Source organism: Dipteris shenzhenensis, chromosome 3 (assembly GCF_047967505.1).
Source record: "Dipteris shenzhenensis isolate YYH24624 ecotype China chromosome 3, Dip_SZ_1.0, whole genome shotgun sequence".
Classification (NCBI taxonomy): Eukaryota; Viridiplantae; Streptophyta; class Polypodiopsida; order Gleicheniales; family Dipteridaceae; genus Dipteris; species Dipteris shenzhenensis.
This window is the reverse complement of record NC_141598.1, coordinates 26539828-26560609: the sequence shown is the minus strand read 5'-3', so window position 1 is coordinate 26560609 and position 20782 is coordinate 26539828. Positions and strand designations below refer to the sequence as shown.

At 39.5% G+C, this 20782-nt stretch overlaps 1 protein-coding gene across 1 annotated transcript; it reads right to left on the bottom strand.

The window, feature by feature from the left end:
* Positions 1-17344: 17344 nt before the first annotated feature.
* LOC147903577 (hydroxycinnamoyltransferase-like) lies at positions 17345-19290 on the bottom strand. The gene is made up of 2 exons (XM_087372738.1): positions 18787-19290; positions 17345-18633 (listed from the first exon to the last, which is right to left on the bottom strand). Exons 1-2 carry the CDS (start codon positions 19210-19212, stop codon positions 17665-17667), a joined length of 1395 nt encoding a protein of 464 aa, XP_087228864.1. The 5' UTR covers positions 19213-19290; the 3' UTR covers positions 17345-17664.
* Between the last annotated feature and the right edge of the window lie 1492 nt (positions 19291-20782).

The following is a 20782-nucleotide window of genomic DNA, read 5'->3' as shown; positions in this document are numbered from 1 at the left end:
CCCTCTCCCTCTCCCTTTCTCCCATCCCTTTCCCTCTCATCCCCCTTCCTCCCTTTTTGTGTTAAAATTCTTGTTGCCATGGTGCAAGAGACCTCTCCTCCCTTATCTCTTCCCCTTTCCTCTCCCCTTCCCCTCCCCAACACATCTCTCTCTCTCTCTCTCTCTCTCTCTCTCTCTCTCTCTCTCTCTCTCTCTCTCTCTCTCTCTCTCTCTCTCTCTCTCTCTCTCTCCCCTTCCGTCTCCCTTCCTCTCTTTGTCTTCCTCTCTCTCTCTCTCTCTCTCTCTCTCTCTCTCACTTACTCACTCTCACTCTCTCTCTCCCTTGGCATGGCTAGACCCGAAGAAATTCTAGATCATGTCTAGACCCCGATCAAGGATTTGAACCTTGAGACAAGTAGAATCCACGGGTTGATTTAAATTGAGGGGCACCACCATCTGACCACACTCAATATAGTAGAAAAGCATGCTACACAAATAAGGTGTCATGTTTCCTATCATCTGAAATGTGAAAATGGTATGTGTGTTGCACTGACCTGGACTCATTTGAGTCAACAAGTAGATTGGCATCAATCGTAGAAGAGTCAAGAAAATGATTGTACATGATATGAACAAGAATTGTTATCTGCTTCTTGTACCAGCAAGCACTTTGTATCTCATCTTGTTCTTGAAATGAATAATTTTCAGCAAAATATATGACAAAGACAATAGTGTCGTGGGGAAAATTGGCAAGGCACGTCCTGAACTACTTATCCTTCAAGCTATCCATGAAATTGTGAAGCACATATTTTGACATGGATTGAACCACGGGACCTGTAAGCTTCATAGGCTGAGTGCTCTTATGCAATAGTAGCCATCTCTTTTTATCGGATACTTCAACATTGACATTTTCAAGTCTCCTCCATTTTAGAGAAACATGGTTGTCTTCCCTCATTTCATTTGGATAGATATGAAATGTCTTCTTCTTCAGCTTCAGAATACTGCAATGCTTACATGTGCCACAAATTCATTCAATGTGGTGCCACTCATCATGGTCTCCCTAAACCACTGGCTCCCACAAAGACCTTAGGCTACAAAACCTGCTCTCCCTTGCAACACATGATATTAGCCTACATACTGCACATTCATCAGGGATATATGGGCATTGATCCCCATGGAGAAATGCTCCAACACAAGTAGATCTCAAGTCATTCATAGCTTATTGGGCTAGGTCAAAGTCTATGTGTTTTGCAACAACAAACATTTTTGTCTTTGAGTTTCCTGATGTACCAGGGCTTACAATGCTCAAAGCTCCTCTGCCCAATTAAAATGTCAGGATTCTTATCCATAAACTTGAGATACAACTCTATCTAGTGACCTGACATGTGGGAACCATGGAACAGTGAACCCTCTTTTAAATGGAACAACAGTATAGTGAGCCCTGTTTTGCACTACTAAAACAAGACAACACAATACATGCAAAAACACGGTCTAATTAAAGTATATAATGAAGCAAAATAATTTTCAATCACCATGTTGATTTAGGACAGTCATAATTTAAGCTACCAAGCTGGTTTAGGACAATCATAATTTCAATCACTAGGCTGGTTTAGGGCACATTTAGGATAGTCAACCATCAGGTTGGTTTAGGACACATTTAGGACAATCACAATTTCAACTACCGAGCTGGTTTAGAACAATCATAATTTCAAGCACCAGACTAGTTTAGCCGAACAATCTCAACTTCACATATCAGACAATAACAAGTATATTGCTTTTCATTTTTGAATTTCTTAATTTCAATCAATAACTAATGTTTGTCTTGAATCAGCACCGGAATGGTTTAGGAAAATCACATTAAGTCCAAGCCATCCTAGTCTTGAAATCAAGTGGTATATGGCTTGAATAGGAAGAAATTAAATTTAACTAATTTAAGTACTAAGAAACATAGTAATTTCAACCACTGGGACCATCAACAACTAATGTATGTTCAACCACGTTGGTTCAAGACAACCACATAACTGGTGATTGAGTTGAAGTAGCCACGGTTGCATGATATTCCAACCATGGGGCTGGTTTAGTAAAATAACAATATATTGCTTTTATGTTGTGATATGTATTGTTGTTAAGTTGTACTCAACCATGCCACCGTGCTGGTCAACAACTAATGTCTGTTCAACCATGCTCGTTCAAGACAATCACATAACTAGTGACTGACCTAAACCAGCCACACGGCTACATGATGTTAGAACCACTGGGCTAGTTTAGTAATATAATAATATATTTCTTTTTTGTTGTGAGATATATTGCTGTTAATTTTTGCTCAACCATGCCATCGGGCTGGACAATAATTAATGTATGTTCAATCACGTTGGTTTAGGACAATCACATAACTGGTGATTGAGCTAAACTAGCCTATGTCTGTTCAATCATGCTAGTTTAGGACAATCACATAACTGACAATTGAGCTGAACTAGCTACGGTTGCATGATGTTCCAACCGTTGGGTTGGTTTAGAACAATCACATTTAGCCCAAGCCTAGTTTAAGAAATGAAACAATTAAACTATCCCAATGCTCAATCACAAACGAATGCCGGGCTGGTTTAGGCACCACTCACCTGTGTTGGATCTAGCATGTGTATGATGTGCTCCTCAAACATCTTGTGCTAGAAAGTTTCATTATTATGTCAGTTATCTTTGGTCTTTTGGATGTTTGGCCATTGGAAGTGATCTGAGGCATTTTTCAGTGTTATCTTTGGAGCAATGTCCTGCAGTTTGACAGTTTGGTAAATGCTCATAATGCATTTATGTTTTGAATATGCTCGAATGCTATTTTTTGAAGCAATAGACATTGTATTTCCTTTATGCTAAGAGTTTGGGGTATCTAACTATCTCTCCAACCAATTATACTTGTGGAGAAGGAGACTTATTTGTAAGGGACTAGACACTACCATATTAGTGGTAAGACCTTCCCAATATGCCTTCATAATATTGTTCCTCTAACATTGATTATGTATCTCAGAGGAGAGCATTCCAAAAGAAGCCTAGAATGAGAGTAAATCCCTATAATGGTGAATATTTCATCAAGGTGAACACCAGGAAAAAGATATGTGCCTTCTGTGGAGTACTATTATGGATAAATTTGACCAAAGTAAAAGGCATAAATATGTGTGTGTGCTTGTATGTGTGGCAATAGTATAATAAAATATAGTGTGCATAAGGCCCAGGGTTGAGGTGGCAGGGCATGACCATGTGCCACCCTTCCATGTAAGAGGACCCATAAGGTGTGTTGTACATAATCCATGGTAGTAATAATATAAAATGATAAGGTGGCATGGGTCCTCCATACACCACCCCTCCACCTAGGTAGTCCCACGCCTGCATTTAGTGAGATATGGCCCAAGGACCATGGGAGAAGTAATATAAAATAGGTGGAGATGGATATTATATTGGATTATTCCCTCCATGTATAATAGGCCCATAGGGAGGGGGTATAGAAAGTCCAAGAATGCAAGTTAAATAATGGGAACGTAGGATGAGGTGGCAAGATTCCTTATGCCAACCCTCCACTTGTCCTCCTAGATGTTTGAACATATTATAAAATTGGGAAGAGACCAAGGGAGTATCTTAGACTTGGGATATGGGGGTTGATGTATGTGGAAAAATGAGGCAAAGGGTTGTTGCACACAATTGAGAGTGCATAACTGCCTAGCCCACATGGGACACTCTTCCACACACACCATGCATGTGGGAGGATGCATTTATTAGGAGAGATTCCCTCTCTTGACTATAAAAGGAGGGGGCTATTCCTTGATGGAACACGCTCATTCTTGTAAAGCCACCAAACTAGTACTTTGATTTGCCCCCCATCTTTCCAATAAAGCATGACTCTTTTCCCTAAATGTCTCCATCTCTAGATTCCACCTCCCATCATGTACATGCTCCTCTTCCTCCTCTTCCTTCCCACTTGTGCCATAGTCCCTCTCTTCATTCCCACCCCTCTAAATCTTTTTTCCCCACCTATGTTAACGCTTCTTCCCTCACGTTCCCTTTTTCTCCATGGCCCTCGAGCGTTGCCATGCCTAGCGTTTAGCCTCATGCATTGAATTCTTTTCTAGTTAATAGAACTGGGGTGGATGCTAGGATCAAAATCTACTTTGCATGGTCTAGTCTATGTTGGTAAGAGCTTCTTGTCTAGCTGATGACCTAGGTGACCATAAAACACAAGACCGCGTCACCTTCTTTACAATGCCATTCTCGTCCTTCCACGTAATCTAGATTTTTATCGTTGTTGCTTGACCTCTACATGAAGGATTGCAAACCATGATGTTTCATCTTTATTTTTTAAGTGCATCAATCAATATTTTTATTCTTCATCCTCTATCAATTGATATTTTAATGCCCCAATCTACATGTGGATCATACGTATCTCAAGGAAGAATATGTTTCAGACCCTGCCATCCAGATGTTCCACCTTAGATTGGCACTAAACTTTACAAGGGTTTCAAAATAGGTTGTTTTAATGTCCCTTCAAAGGCTCATGAAAGGCGCAAGTGCATCAAATGTCATATGTGCTGCTAAGAAGGCACAATGCCCCAATCCACATGTGGAGGGGGATTTCTAATTTTTGAGCAAAACCATCTGAGCATTTGAGCAAATTGGACCAGAATGTAGTTTTTTTGTGTCAAAGTTTATGAAAACAATCCAAGTGTATGGACCCCTTTTTGTGAATAAAGGGGTCATATTGCTTAAGAAAAGAAATGGATATCCTCATTTCTGACTAAACAAGTTTTCTAACTCTTGAAGTTCATGAAATGAGGCCATGATTATGAAACCGTTTTGTAAATGAAGGGTCCATATTGCTCAATAAAAGAAGTGGTTATCCTTGTAAACTAATAAACCACAACAACCAATAACCAAAAAACAAATCTTGAAGTTGCTAGATCCCTTTTTTGATTAAAAGGGATGTATAGTCCACCCAAAAAAAAAAAGATTGCGTTCAACCTTAGCAAAATCCAGTATTCTACATATTTGTTACACTAGCTTAATTTTAAGTCAAAATATTTTCCCCTCATAGTTTTCTAATCATTCTATATTGACAATTTTAATATGTTTCCAACCTACATCACTACAAATGAAGATATGATTTATCACGTAAAAGACACGTTCAAAGTTTTGTGATTGTAAAATCATCCTACAAGGCATCCCATCACAATTATCACAATTATCAAGTATCAAGTATAGAAATAGCCCAAAGTTTCCATAAGGAGTAATGAAAAAGACTCCAAAACATTATTTTGGTGGTTCAAAATCTCCATCGCAAAAAGTATTATTATAATAGTCCTTTCAAATTTTGTTCAATATCATGAAGGTGTGCAATCTGCAAAAACCAGGCCTTGAGGCATGCAAGATAATGCTGTGAAGATCTCTTTTGTACTCAAGTTAGCTTGGTGACCAAAAATATTATCTTTTCTATCCATATAAGTAATATGTAAATAATATAGCCCAATTTTAAGTCAAATACACTCACAATATTTTCTATTTTGTTATTTGTTGTATATTCCAATACATGTTCATATTATTTCAAGTAAGTTTTCAACCTATGCAAATGAAAATGAATACATGATTTATCACATAGAAGACATGTTCAAACTTTTGTGATGTAAAATCATCCTTCAAAATGTCCTACCACAATTATCAAGTGGAGAATAATTAGCATACTATCCTTGTGGTTCAAATTACTCATGGAAAAAAGGATTTCTTATATTCAATCCAAGGTACAAAAGGAAATGTAACAAATATAGCCAAATTTTAAGTCAATATTTTACACTCATAGTTTGGTATTTTGCTACTAGATGTGTTGAGTTCATGTTATTTTAAATAAGTTTCCTACAAAGCATCCTGCCACAATTATCAACAAGTAGAGAAACAAACCAAAAATTTACACAAGGAGAAATGCAAAAGGCTCCAAGAACAGTGTTCTTGTGGTTCAAAATCTTCATGGAAAAAATGATTATTATAGATATCTTTTCATTTTGTATTCAACATCATGAAGGTTCAGTCTTCAAAAAAATACCATTTTTGTGGTTCAAAATCCTCATCGAAAAAGGATTATTATAATAGCCCTTCCATTTTCTGTTGACCATCATGAAAGTACAGTCTCCAAAAACTAAACCTCAAGGCATGCGAGACAATGCCTAGAATATCTCTTTTTTACTCAAGGTGGCTTGGTGAAAAAACATATTATTTCTGCTATTCAATCCAAGGTATGAAAGGAAGATGTAATAAATATGTTTGCATGGAATATAGGCATCCAATTTGCATGATCGTCCAATGAAATCTTCACAATTGCAAGAAGGAAATGGAGAAATGTCAACCTTGTATTCAATACCTTTTTGCATTGATCCTTAACAATGCATTTCATGACCAATGACCTCTGAATTCTCTCTTCCATTTCTTTGGAGATTTTGTTTCGCCATCTGATTACTTTGCCATCTTGACGCCGAGGTCGATCTTCATGCAATACTATTGTTTCATCATGGGCTTGAATTGGTGAAGCACAACTTGCACCCACCATCGGAGTTGACACTCCTAATATGATAAACCCCGAGCTTTTGTCAACCTGGCAATCTCTACACTTGTCAAGGATGTTCCTGATTGAACCTTCCACCTTCCTAGTGATGGTCTTGGAATACTTGTAATGCTAGTTGATGGCTTCCACGTGTGTGTTACATCATTTCCACAAAACCAAATCATTTGGGAGCGCACTCCAATTGGTGCTTGAATCCTCCCAAAGAATGATGGTGCAACAACTCCACGTCAATTTTCACGATCCTTTATATTGACAAGCTTGTTACATTTTTCTCCTTGTCCAAGCCAAGCCTGGCAACGGACTTGGCTTGTTATAGGAACTCTTCATAATGCCCAATTTGCATCATGCACTTCATATTCTTGTACACTCTTGGAATCATCATCCTCAAAACTCTGTTGCAAATTTAGTACTAGATTTTGGAGACATGGGGTATCTTTTCTTATTTGCATAACTGTACTCAGGGCGGTGACTATCATCCTCACATATATTTGAAGGCATTGACTTTGGCCTTTTCCTTCGCACAGTCTTGTCATCTCCATCATTAAAACATACTTCAGATACAACACCCATTTCCTTTGCAACATTACTTGTTAGATCAACAACTGTTTTGGCACTAATGTCAATCCGAGATTTTTAAGATCTTTTTTTTAAGGTCTCTAGACTCGGCCCACTTCCGATAAACTGGCCCTTCAAAAAAGATGTGTATCTAGAGCTTTGTAAAATTGCATTTGAGAGGTCACTAATAGAGGCATTGTAGAGACCAACATATTTGACATGGTTCAATCCAGCCCTCCAACTACCATGAATAGACTCTGCTAGATTTGTTCGAGGTATCAAGTACTTCTCGTTATCTAACATACTCTGCAAACCAAGCATTGTAAAGATATTGTAATGGAAAAATTACATTATTAACATGATTAAAAAAAATTCAAGAGAAATACAAAACCAACCTCTATAATGTAGTGGCTCCAATGGGAAATCCTAGCATGCCACCATGCAAACCAAGTTTCAAGCCGTGGCAAGTCTGAATCACTTGCATGGCCTACATTCCACCATGCCCTTGGGCTTCTCATTTTGACTTCTGCAGCTTGCTCTGTAGAGGCATCCTTCCAACATCTACATCGGATTTTAAATTCCTCTTGGCTGCCAACTTTTATACATGCCTTTGCATGGGAATGAAGACTTTGCTCCCAATGGAAAAGGCAAGAACGCTCTTTTCCTTCCATTATATTGTCAGGGCCACCATTGAAAGTGGCATGTACAGCTCTCCAGTTGGCTTGGGCCTCATCTGCCATGAACCCTTTGAATTCAGCATTGTCAAACCCTTCTGAAACCATTACTTTGTTGAGAGTATCCCAAAATAGAATTTGTGTGTCAGTATCTTCCACCTTGAAGTCACAAGTTGCAATTGTTTGCAACTCTTAGATAAAAGGATTATACACATGGCAAGCCATGGTAGTCCAATCTTTCATTCACTTCACAAAGTCAAACAACACCCAACAATGACCCAATTCTCCTCCAGGTCTCATTTTATTTACCAAATCAACCCCTGAACTAGAACCTTAGGTAGACATTTTAAATACATGACACCTGCTGAATGAACTATGTTGCAATTGTCCAAGAAACACTACACTTTGGAAATAATTATATCTACAATGTCTTTAAAAGTATAAAATTCCATCTAGCCCATCCGACACAGGTCGAGAGTCATGTCGACCCTCCTCAATCTATCTTGATAATCTATACACAGACATAAAGTTGGTCAATATTCATTGTCAATAACATAAGTTAATAAACCAATGCAATAACAAATATTATGGTAATTATCTTCTTTTGTCGAGCAAAGGTTCACATTGTTTTAGCAAATCTTGTAGCTCAACATCCGACATCTTAATCCCATCTTGCACTTTTTTAGACAATAAAGTTTCCAGAATAATGTCTTGGACAATTATATTTTGTATCCCTTTAGGGCATACAGCACCACCAGCCCTCACCATTTCAGAAACTTTGGTTTTAATGGCATCCTTTGTTCTTCTAGTCAAACCATCTCCAACGGGATGATTATGATGGCCATGGTGTATGACTGCACGAGTAAGATTCACACCATCTCTACATTCTGGCATGCAGAGTAACATTTCACAGTAACATCTCTCCAAGCAAATTGGTGGACGACCACAATGTATACATGATAAGGAGCCATATGATTCAATTGACACATTTGCTGGGGCCACTCTAATCAATCTCCTATCCCATTGTGTCTCATTCTCTATCCCAATTCTTTTTTTATAACCACAAGTTGCATTTATACAACGGAGGTGACCACCACATTCCTTTCTATGAACCACACCAGGAAAAACTATATTTGTTGTAATAGGATCACTCCAAACATGATCATCAAATTTTGACTCCGTACCTTTTGTGCGATGTTTCATTGAAGTAGCTGATAGCTCAAAGAAAACATCACCATTATAAGTAGAAGGCAACTCATCCACAGTGACATGCATTTCAACCTTCTCATAGGCCTCACGCAATCTGTTCTTTATAGGTAGTTGCATAATAATCTCAATGACACTATGTTGTTTGTCATTCTCAATGTTGCTAGCTGAATCATGTTTCCTTGCCTCGTCATTTTTGTTGCAAATAGAGTAGAAATCTTTTTTGTTTTCGTGCACTAGAGTCTTCTGAAGTTCATTGTCATCAAGCTAGAATCTTTCTCCCTTCAACGTGAAAATATTAGCAAACTGCACATCAAAGTGAAACATTTTGTATCCATCATCATGGACTTCGTATTGCAGCTCCATTGTCAAATCAGACCCATTATCACCAAAGTGCTAATGGACAGATATGGACGCAAGTGTGAATTGAAAATGGCTAGCAAGCACCATCTCTGACAACACTCCTCTACCTATGGAAGTGCGAACAAACATATTCAAAGATCTATCCTCATTCTGAATTGTGATAGATTCCATAAGAACGGAATGGTTGAGTTGTGCAACTCAATGAGATGAAGTCTAAAGGGTGAGATCAAGAGCTGAGTGTTCGTTTCAAGAACTCATTTGAAACAAGAGTCTGCCACAAGAAAAGTTGCTCATAAATGCTTTGCACACATTGCCTATTGTTTATACTCACAACTTTGTAAGATAGGTCTTGTGAAAGGCGGCACACGTGTGACAATGGTACTGAACCATGATGTAAATTTTAGCCATCATTTAATAACAACAATACTATAATACCATGGACTCTTAGACCTTTTAATCCCCAACCTTTCTTTGACATGTATGGGAGTTATTGCAAGCCATTCTCGCTAGCAATGACATTTCATTATTGCTACATATTCATTCCGACAATTTGATATAAGTATTTTAAAGTTGATAGATAGATATAAATTATAATTGTGGTGAACAAGAAATGGTTGGTCAGCACATCTCTAACCTTTTGAATATAAACTATGATGTTAAAAATATGCCAAAAGATTGTTTCATCGATGAAAGGGGTCTATTAGACTCTATCTTTCATCAATTATTTATGAAAGATAGAGGCCCATAGACCCCTTTTGTCAAAAGACTGTTTCGTCGATGAAAGGGGTCTATTGGACTCTATTTTTCATCAATTATTAATGAAAGGTAGAGGCCAATAGACCCCTTTCATCGACGAAAGGGGTCTATGGGCCTCTATCTTTCATGAACCATTAATTAAATATAGAGGCTAATAGACCCCTTTCGTTGACGAAAGGGGTCTATTGGCCACTATATTTAATTATTTTCTCCAAAAGGGGTCTATTGGCCTCTATCTTCCATTAACAATAAATAAAAATTATTTTCTCCAAAAGGGGTCTATTGGCCTCTATCATTAATTGAATATTAATCAAAAACATATTTAATTATATGTCGACCTCACACAGTAAAATTATCAACCTCACAATTATGAAAAATTATCAACCTCACACAGTAATGATATTTAATTAAATGATCACTCATCATTCCTGCATTCTCATTAGCAATCGAGTTCGTATGATAATCATTATAAGTCATGGTATCTATTAACATCATAGTTTGGTAGCATTTCTATAGCCATTATGTCGTCTCGTCATGGTGAATAAAATAAACGCATTGATTATAATTATTTGAAATAATAAAAATGAGTGCTAGCTAATAAAGAGGCAATGTTAAGTACTTGGGTTGGTCGAGGACATGTGGTAGTCCCTTGCTAGCAAAGGTGTTCTTTATCATGGAAGAGGGATGATTATTTCTACAAATATCAATGTGAACTTTAATTTTTATGAGAGCCCTTAAGAAAATTAAAGGCCAATAGACCCCTTTCGTCGATGAAAGGAATCTATTGGCCTTTAATTTTCTTAAGGGCTTAAGGGCTCTCATGAAAATGAAAGGCCAATAGACCCCTTTCGTCAAGCCATGTCCATATCTAAAGTGGGTTTTGTTCGCACAACTGCTACTGTTGGTGGCCTACTGATTCCGATCAAAGATGTCTGTAGCGCCTCTTCATTGTCTACGAAATGGACCATGATAGCCACCTTCATCTACTCTGCCAGTCTCACAGTTACACCTCAAATGACAACACAAAGAGCCACGCCTGCAAATACTATGCAAACACTCCCCACTGCAAGTTTCCAATGTCGAGCGACTTTCCTTCCATGCAACGGACTTTGTAGAGTCGTAAGTGCAGGGGTTAAGCTCTGTTTGGAAGGTAAATCTTGAGATAGAAAGACCAAATCAAGGTCTCCAAGAGTCGTGGACATGCATATGTTTGGTAAGGAGGTGACATTGCCAAAGGTCACACTGCCATCGGCAGAGAAGAAAGCACAGAGTGGAACTGCTTGGGCATATGAAGGATAGAGAGGTACATGAACGCTGATAGAGCTGTTTGGAAAGGTAATAGGTACTTGGGGAAGATTGGGATCGTCGGTGGTAAAGTTGGGAGGTGAGTAGCTAATACTACCCACGACAGGGCCCTCGAATTCATATTGCAAGGGTAGCGAGTACACGGTGAAGTTGTATTGGCCTTTCATTTTCATGAGAGCCCTTAAGGCCTTAATAAAATGAAAGGCCAAAAGACCCCTTTCGTCGATGAAAGGGGTCTTTTGGCTATACATTTTCATGAGAGCTCATAAAAATGAAAGGCCAAAAGACCCCTTTCGTCGACGAAAGGGGTCTTTTGGCTATACATTTTCATGAGAGCTCATGAAACTGAAAGGTCAAAAGACCCCTTTCGGGTCTTTTGGCCTTGAGCTCATGAAAATGAAAGGTCAAAAGACCCTTTTCGTTGATGAAAGGGGTCTTTTGGCCTTGAGCTCATGAAAATGAAAGGTCAAAAGACCCCTTTCATCGACGAAAGGGGTCTTTTGGCCTTTCATTTTCTTAAGGCCCCTCCCTCCCTCACTCGCTCTGCCTGCCTCCCTCCCTCCTGCTCTGCCTCCCTCACTCCCTTGCTCTGCCTCCCTCTCGCTCTGCTTCCCTCCCTCCTTCCCTCCCGCTCTACCTCCCTCGCTCCCTCGCTCTGCCTCCCTCTCGTTCTGCTTCCCTCCCTCCCTCCCTCCCGCTCTGCCTCCCTCGCTCCCTCGCTTTGCGACAAAATAAGAGGTAAAAATCAAAAGAAACACCAGCGACAAAAGGAAAGAAGAGCTCAAGAACTGAGGGATAAGTGCACTGGTTATTTGATGTCACGGAAACTTGAAGCCCTTTCGCAGCAGCTGGTAGCTATGGGTTTCTCTCAAGAGCAGGCTACCATGGCCCTTATTTTCAATGATGGTCATGTTGAACAGTCTGTAGCATGGCTTCTTGAGGGAGGCGAAGTTCAAGTGCATGAGGATTGGAGTACTGGTGGCAATCCGAAAATAGACATCTCTGAAGAGCTTGGACGGATTGCTGAAATAGAGAAGAAGTACAAATTTGCAAGATCTGAAATTGAAAGAGCTATTGTTTCGTGTGAAGGAGATTTAGACAAGGCAATTGAATGTTTGCAAGCACGCAGTCAGAACTCATCCCCTGGTCATTTTGAAGGGCACAATCTTCATGTGCACAAAAATTCAAAACCGGATCCCCCATTGTCGGTCCCAGCCATGCCTCACAGTTTAGGAGCTTTGCAAACTAGAGGCAATGGTATGTAGAGAGCCTTATTGTCAGAAACTTCAGGCTGTGGCAGCCCTTCTTACTTCTGTTGATGAGAACATCCTGCCATGTACACATTCACTGTTGCATCTAACATGTATTGGTGGGCTACTTAGGAATAAGCAGTTGCTTTATTAAGTTGTGCTCAGCTCAGTGCTTTTGAATTCTGACCAATATGTTCCCCCTTTTTAATGGTTCTCTCTAGTAGAGTTGCTGATTTCAATTTTAGTTGTAGCGCTGGCATACATCTATAATTCGATCCATCAGTACAGAGTAGCATGGTTAGCATAGAACACTTTATTGTGATGAATCTATTGTGACAAACTCGGGGGCTATTTTGTTAGTCGACGTTCACTTTGGCGGATGTGTGACAAGAACACGTGTGAGAAAATATGCATGTGTGAGAGCTTGTATTTATATGATAATCTTGACCTACCCTTTGGTCATTCCTTTGGTCATTGATGAAATCAGTGGGAATGTTATTGTAGCTAAGTTGTGGAATGCAGGATGGAGTGGATGGTTCGTAACCTCGCGTGTGGCTTTTCAAAGTCGGCTCAATATCTTTTAAAGCTAGTGATATTTACTGGTATCCTTTTTGTGATCCACTCCCTTGATATAAAATTTGCATGGCTAGCATAGAAGGTCCATTGTGATAAACACGAGGTTGGGGCTGTTTAGGTCAATTGGCCTTCATTTCGGCTGTATTTCCCTTCATCTCTAGATCCCTTTGATAGAAGCTCAATACAAATATTTTTGTGTCAATGAATACTCGAACATGTGACATGACTCACATGAGAAAAATGTGTGTGAGCTTATGTTTGTTTGATGATCTTGTATTGCCAATTGTGCATTGATGGAGTCAATGGGGTTGCTAAGTTAGCTAACCTTGCAGAATCGAGCTGATGCTTTGTAAGTTGTATTGCACTCTAAGTTTTGCTTGATTTCTCTAGGTTTCTCTAGTTGACAAGAGGCAAAAATGCCCCAAATTTACTATGGTAAGCATGGTTGCCGATGAGTCATCTTATTTATGACAAGTCTGGTTTCTGTGCTATGGTTTATTGTATATGCTTCTGTCATATTAGTGGATATGCAAATTTCACCATGTGAAGTTTTCGTCCATGTTGCGCCCTGTTGGTATTGTGATAATTCTTTCTATCTTAAATGGTAAGTTGCCCTATCAGCTAGATTGAGATGCTCATTTGGGAGAGACTAAAATGAAATCGTTTAGACTTCACAAGCAGTTGTAGCTTGAATGAAGAGATTTTGGGCTACTTTTCTATTAGCCTTCTCCTTTAGTGCTAGCCTTCGTCATGGCGATGATTGCATGTATTGTTTATATGTAAAATGCCTCAAATTTACTGTGGCAAGCATGGCTACTGGTGAGTCATCTTATTTATGACAAGTCTGGTTTCTGTGCTGTGGTTTACTGTATATGCTTCTGTCATATTAGTGGACATGCAAATTTCACCATGTGAAGTTTTTGTCCATGTTGTGCCCTGTTGGCATTGCGATAATTATTTCTATCTTAAATGGTAAGTTGCCCTATCAGCTAGATTGAGATGCTCGTTTGGGAGAGACTAAAATGAAATCGTTTAGACTTCACAAGTAGTTGTAGCTTGAATGAAGAGATTTTGGGCTACTTTTTTATTAGCCTTATCCTGTAGTGCTAGCCTTCGTCATGGTGACGATTGCATGTATTGTTTATATGTAGATTCTGTCTATTGTCAAACCAACAAATGGTGAAGATTGGTTTAATATCTTGTGGAGCCTCCCATTTGATGATAAATCATCCATTGTCACATTGGAAAAGTTGTATAACATCTCCATTGCAAAGGTCTCAAAAGGAGACACAACTAGCAACCCTTAGAATCTTAGGGTCAGATTCAAATTTGAGAACAAGTTATGGGATGCCAAAAGCTGATAGAGAATTCATAAAGTGGATGGTGAAAGAGGCATGGATGGATCAGTCGCTTTGTGAATCTGAGAGGTTACTCTCTCAGGTCTTGGTTGCTAGTCAACAAGCTAGCTTTGTGCTTCCTCAAGATCCTACATTGAGAGAGTATTTTAGGGAGCTACAAGCAATGAATAGACTTGAACTTTATGAAGATTTAAAGGATTCAATGACTGTTGCTACAACTGAAACAGGACAAATGGAGATGACGAGGGCATCTTGATGATTGGTATTTTTGGTACCAAATTGGGCATTGCTGTTGGAAGTAGTTTGTTTCATCATTATTTACCAACAAGTGAGCAGACTATAAAACATGGAGAGAGTATTCCATGGAGAGGTGCATTGGAGAAGGCTCCATGCATGATGTTTTACTTCTTGGAGTTGTTGTGTCCAATTTCTGGACATGTGGTGGACTTAGGTGCTGGGACTGGTTCTATGCAAAAAGCATGCGTGCATTCTGAGAGAGCATGCTTATCTATTGAGAATGATCTTGACATTTGCAATTCTATATTGCAACCATTTTTGGATGGACAGAAAGGAAAGGGAAATGTGTTAAGCAATTATGGGACTCTAAATGATTCCGAAGATGTGGAAATGGTTGTTAATCTTCCAGATGACTAGTATGTTACTCTTGTCTTTTATCTTTTTCAACCTATTTGTTGGAGAATATTATTATCAATGAGGCATTGATATTGATTGATCTATTTTAGCTTTTTGCCTTCTTATGCAGGTGCTATGGCTGAGATGATGTGTAATGACATTGCATTCAATGCCCCCATCAAAGAGAGAAGGCATCATCGCAATATCTATGTGGATGACATCAGTAAAGAAGATTGAGTCTAGTGATTTGACATGAGTTTTTCCCTTCAAGCAATTCATTTTGCTTGTGATGCCCTGGTATTGAACATGCATAACTTTTGTGGTGTCTTGCACCTATTTCATTTGCTAGAGATGTAGTAATCATATTGAAGAACTATTAGTACATCATGTGAGTACCCATGAATATTAATCTCAATATCACATATTCAATTTTGAGCATGTTGGTTTCATAAAACTTTTTCTATTTGCTAGAGATGTGACAATCATGTCATATCTTAGTTTAGGTTTGCATGTCAAAACTATGAGTTATGTACAAATGATCATCATGGTGAATTGAATTTGAAAGTATCTCCTTGATGCAACTAATAAATGTTTCGGCATAGATGCATGCAAATTTGCACCCTAAATTCTTCACCATGTGACTTGCAATCATTTCATTGATAAATCACTATCTATCATGTTAGTATGAATGATGGATGATATAGGTGGAGGGTGTTGAAATGAAGTAGACATGAAAAGTAGTTTTGTGAATAAAGGGATCTTATAAGCCCTAAATACTATTGGAAAGAAATGTAATTAAATGTATATAGCATCTTTGTGGGGTTTTATGCCTAAAGGGGTTGTGATGTTAGTGGCATCTTTGTGGGGTAGAAATGTATATAGTATCTTCTTGGGGTAGTTTTATGACTAAATGGTGTGTGATGTTATGATAAAATTGTCTACGAAATCACAATATAGGCCATGCTCAAAAAAATGTGCTCAGACCAAGACGCTCAGAGAAAAGACGTACCCCATGTGGAGCATAGGTATGTCAAGGAAAAATACACATCGAAGGACATCCATATGTCCCACCATATTTGGATCAGTACCAAAATTTGCACGTGTCTTAAAATAATTGTCCTTGCAAAGTCTCAATTGAATCGAATGTCAAATGGGCCATTGAAAATGCAAAATGTCCACAATTTGAATGTGGATGCTACGTATATGAAGAAAAATGTATGCTTTTATATTAGAAAACATATAATGTATTTGAGAATTTTGTTTGAATATTACTTTCATTGTTATCTTCATTGACATTTTCACTTAAATATCAATGACAACACAATGTATTTTAATAATTACACATTGGATTTTTATTAGTAAACATTTGGTAATTCCAGTATCGTCCTTAGAAATAAATCATCTCATAATTTTTTTTAATGTTTTTTGGAAGTATAGAATAAATAAAATAGCATTTTAAAGATAGAATCAAGGTAATTATCGTATAATATAAATATATAAACTTCTTATGAATGTAAAATATATTGGTTCAAAGATTGTAAATGATCATTTTTTAAAATTTAAAAAGCTTTTCAACATGAGAATGTCATTATGTTCTTGCTTATTTCCTAGATAAACAACTCATTTCCTCAAGTAAAGTGCAATAATAATGACTTATTATACCATGCATAGCACAAAATACATTCTTGCATTCTAATTTCCTAGATAAAGACCAATGTAGAATCCAATTTATCACATTTGCTTCATTATGCATGTAGTTTAATCTCCTACTTGAAGGAACTTTTCCTTATATATTGGAATAATGTAACACTCTTATAATTTCCTAAGTGACATTGCATGTAGTTTAATCTCCCGCTTGAAGGAACTTTTCCTTATATATTGAAATAATGTCACACACTCTTATAATTTCCTCAGTGACCACCTCTTTTCCTAGATAGAGGTATGTATGTTAATATAGGAAATCTCATGTATGTTAATATAGGAAATGAGATTTCTTCTACAAGATGTAACACACTTATTTCCTGAGGTATGGAGGGAATGTAACACACTCATCTAATTTTCTAGGTGACAGCCTCTTTTCCTTAGATAGAGGTATCCTTAGATAGAGGTATGCATTTTATGTAGGGAACGAGCTTTGCAATATACATACAAAGCCAAAATGCATCATTATATCTAGGAAATTTCCTACTTTTTCCTAGTTTTGGAGGTTTTCCCTATAATACGGTGAACCGGTAGAAGTTCCTTGCGCGCGAGGGGAGCTCATTTATTGGAACAAACTACATCAGGATCGCTCGTTGCATGCTTCGTTGATCACATCTTCTTGACAAGCTGCCGAAAGATCTGGCTTACTGAACTGCAAACAAACAAAAACTACAAAAGCTACGTCAAAACTGCTCGTTGCAGCTGCTTCCACAGCTTCTTCAAACTTCCCAGAGCTCATGCAGGTCGCCCAGAGGATCTTGGGCTTTCAACTCTGGCGAAAAGAACCTGGCCATGGTAGAGTCGCTCCAAGCAAATACCACATCGATGCTGCCGTCGCCTGCCTTTCCCGGATACCAGGTGAGCTCCCCCTCCCTAAACGTCCATGGTGGCCTCACGGCCTCCGGGCTCCCCCACCCGAAATCCGCAGCTTCATACACTGGAAACCGGCTCGCATTCCTCACATTAAACAGAACCACCGTCCCCTGGATTAGCTTCCTCAGATCCATTGTCTCCCTCGCAATCAGCGCCTGCTTGATGTACTTGTCGTCGCCAACGTTTACAGACTCGCGAATCCGTATGGCTGTGGCGCCCAAGCTCTCTGAAGTTAGCACTCCTGCAGTCGTCGGCACAGTTACCGCCACTATCGCATTGCCGAAGTACGCTGTTGTTAGCGGCGGGATGAACCTCGACCTTATATCTAAGGGCACACGGAAATCTACCCTCGTTGCATCGTCCAGGCTTTGGGCTCTTGTCAGTCGCTTCCAACAGTAAGCGGACAGCACCTCGAAGGAGCTCACAGGTCCTTTTGCGCCCTCTGACCCAATTCTTTTCAGGGTCCCCAGCAATTCTCTACTGAACTTTAGCATACCCTGTTGTAGCTCGTCCGGCGAACGCAGCATCAGATTTTTCTTTGGGTCGCCGGCGGCCTCCATAGCGCCATTGTAGACTGGCACGGCCTTATCCGCGTTCTTTTCATCCCCATTGCGGCCGGCAGCTTGGACATTCATGCGGTTCAGTAAGAAGCTTTCAGGCCTGAGAGCTATACGCATGTGGAGAGGAGTGACTGAGATGGACTCGCCTCGGCAAACTTGACCCAGCGCTTTAATGAATTGCCAGAAGGAATAGCCATCTGCAGCCACATGACTGATGACGATTCCGACTGTCAATCCGCCGATAAAGGATGTAATCTGTGAGTAGAAACATAAACGAATACTCATATGATCAGTTGTCCGTCGAACAAAACGCATATTAAAGAATAAGATATACTGTCGAAAGAAGAAACCAACTAATTTCATGGCAGTAGCTCATGCTTTCCAAGAACGTAGCTGCGGACCAGATACCTGAATAGACGCGAGTGGATCGTCCGTGTGGTCGCTGTAGGGACGGTCGTCCAGTCTAGTCAAATCACGAAAGAGCTTACAGGTCTTGTAATCAGTTTGTTCCACTTCGGCAAAAGAGATGTCACTGTGAGCCTCCACGAATTCGAGTCCCTCGTCGTTGCAATCCAAAGCATACTTTCCGTCATCTCCTTCGAGCAAACGTCCAGCTAGAGGATAGAATGCAACCAGCACCTTGGAGAGACTTTGTCTGAAACGTTCAACGGCGGTGGAAATTTCCATCTCCGTTTTGTAAAAGAGAATACTGCGGGAAGGACGAGCGTATTTCATGATCTGGTCGCTGCTGGAAAGGTACAAAAAATGCCTTTCAGTTGGCTTCAAAGGTGCAACCATGGAGGTGCGAGAGATACGAACTAGCGGCTCAGCCATTTCGAGCTACAACGATGACCACAGATAAGAAATCGCCCGCAAACGAGGTAGAGTGTGTTAGAGTGGATGAGATTCGCGATAGAGATTTGCTTTTGAAGGGCGGATTGAAGAGAACATATTATTTCAAAACTTAATGAGCGTATCAACCTGCCCGCTGGCAAAGATCTCGTGTCAACTAACTCCTCTGGAGGCTCATTGATGAGTTAGGAAGCGCAATACTTGCCACAAGTTGCCAGTACTGTAAAGGTGTATTGCTAGCCTGATTGAATTACATTTGTTGTCCTGTGACAAGAGAAGGTCCCGAACGTGTGTTTTCCCAGCCTTGAATTCAGATCCGCTGGGATGGCATCTATTGAGCCTTAAAGCTCCTTACATCCAAACGTCCGTCCTATCGTCTCCTCGGGGATTTAAACAAGGTGCATGGGTGTGCGCAAAAGAATAATCAAGGCTAAGGGCCTTAGCACATGGATGGGGCTAGCATGGAAATATTTTTGTCATCATTGCTCCCATCCTACACCAAGTGGTCTATGATGGATTTAGAATGGCAGTAGCCACTTTTTCTCCGGCAGCCAGAATGGGTTTCCCTTTTTTAGGGATTCAAAAACATGGAAGGATGACATGTGTCCTTGTCCCCACAAGGTCCCCACCTCTTAAACACATGAAACGAGTAACTTGACCCATCTACGATGAGCTAGCAACCCGCTCTGATGGGTCTCAAGATGCTAAAATGTCTGAAACCAACAATATAACAAAAGAAACATTTAAATGCAAGCAACATACTCTAACCAAAAAAAATCTCTATGACATTATACTTCAAAATATTACATCCGAAAGTGAAGCCATAGAACTCATTAATATGTCCAAATACACAGATTCCTCAAACAAAGTCATAAGTGGACATACAAAATCCACAATAGACACACAAACATCCCTCAAGGGGAAAGTCTACGGCCATGTACTATAGGGAAAAGCCTGCACCAGCCATGTACTCCACATCCGCCACGTCCAAAAAAAATTCTCTATGACAGAGTTTTTTAAAATATCACATCCAAAAGTGCAGTCACATGTCTAAACATGCAATAGCTACATAAAAGAACTGATTGATATATCCAAATACACAGCTGCAAATAAAGTCATAACTGAACATACAAAATCTATAATAGACACACAAACATCCCTAAGGGAAAAGTCTACGGCCATGTACTGCAAGGAAAAGCTTGCGACGGCCATTCATTCCACGTCCACCACATCCGCCACATCCACCGCGGCTACGAACATACAATGAAGTACCAACAATCGTATCTGGACCAGCATCACATAGAAAGATAATTTAGGAACTATAATTATTGAGCCATAAAACTTTTATACATGTATGTTGGTAAAACCCAACTCACTCTTTAGAGTACTTACTCAGACACAAAGGGCTATCAATAATGCTCACAAAGGTGTATGTGTAGTCCCCATTTTGCTCTCGATAGAAAATTCGTGTCCGCACACATTCATAGTATCCCAGCCAATGAACAGTGATGGTCTGTGGTCCATCATCCCTATGAAGCCGGCAAGCCAGGAC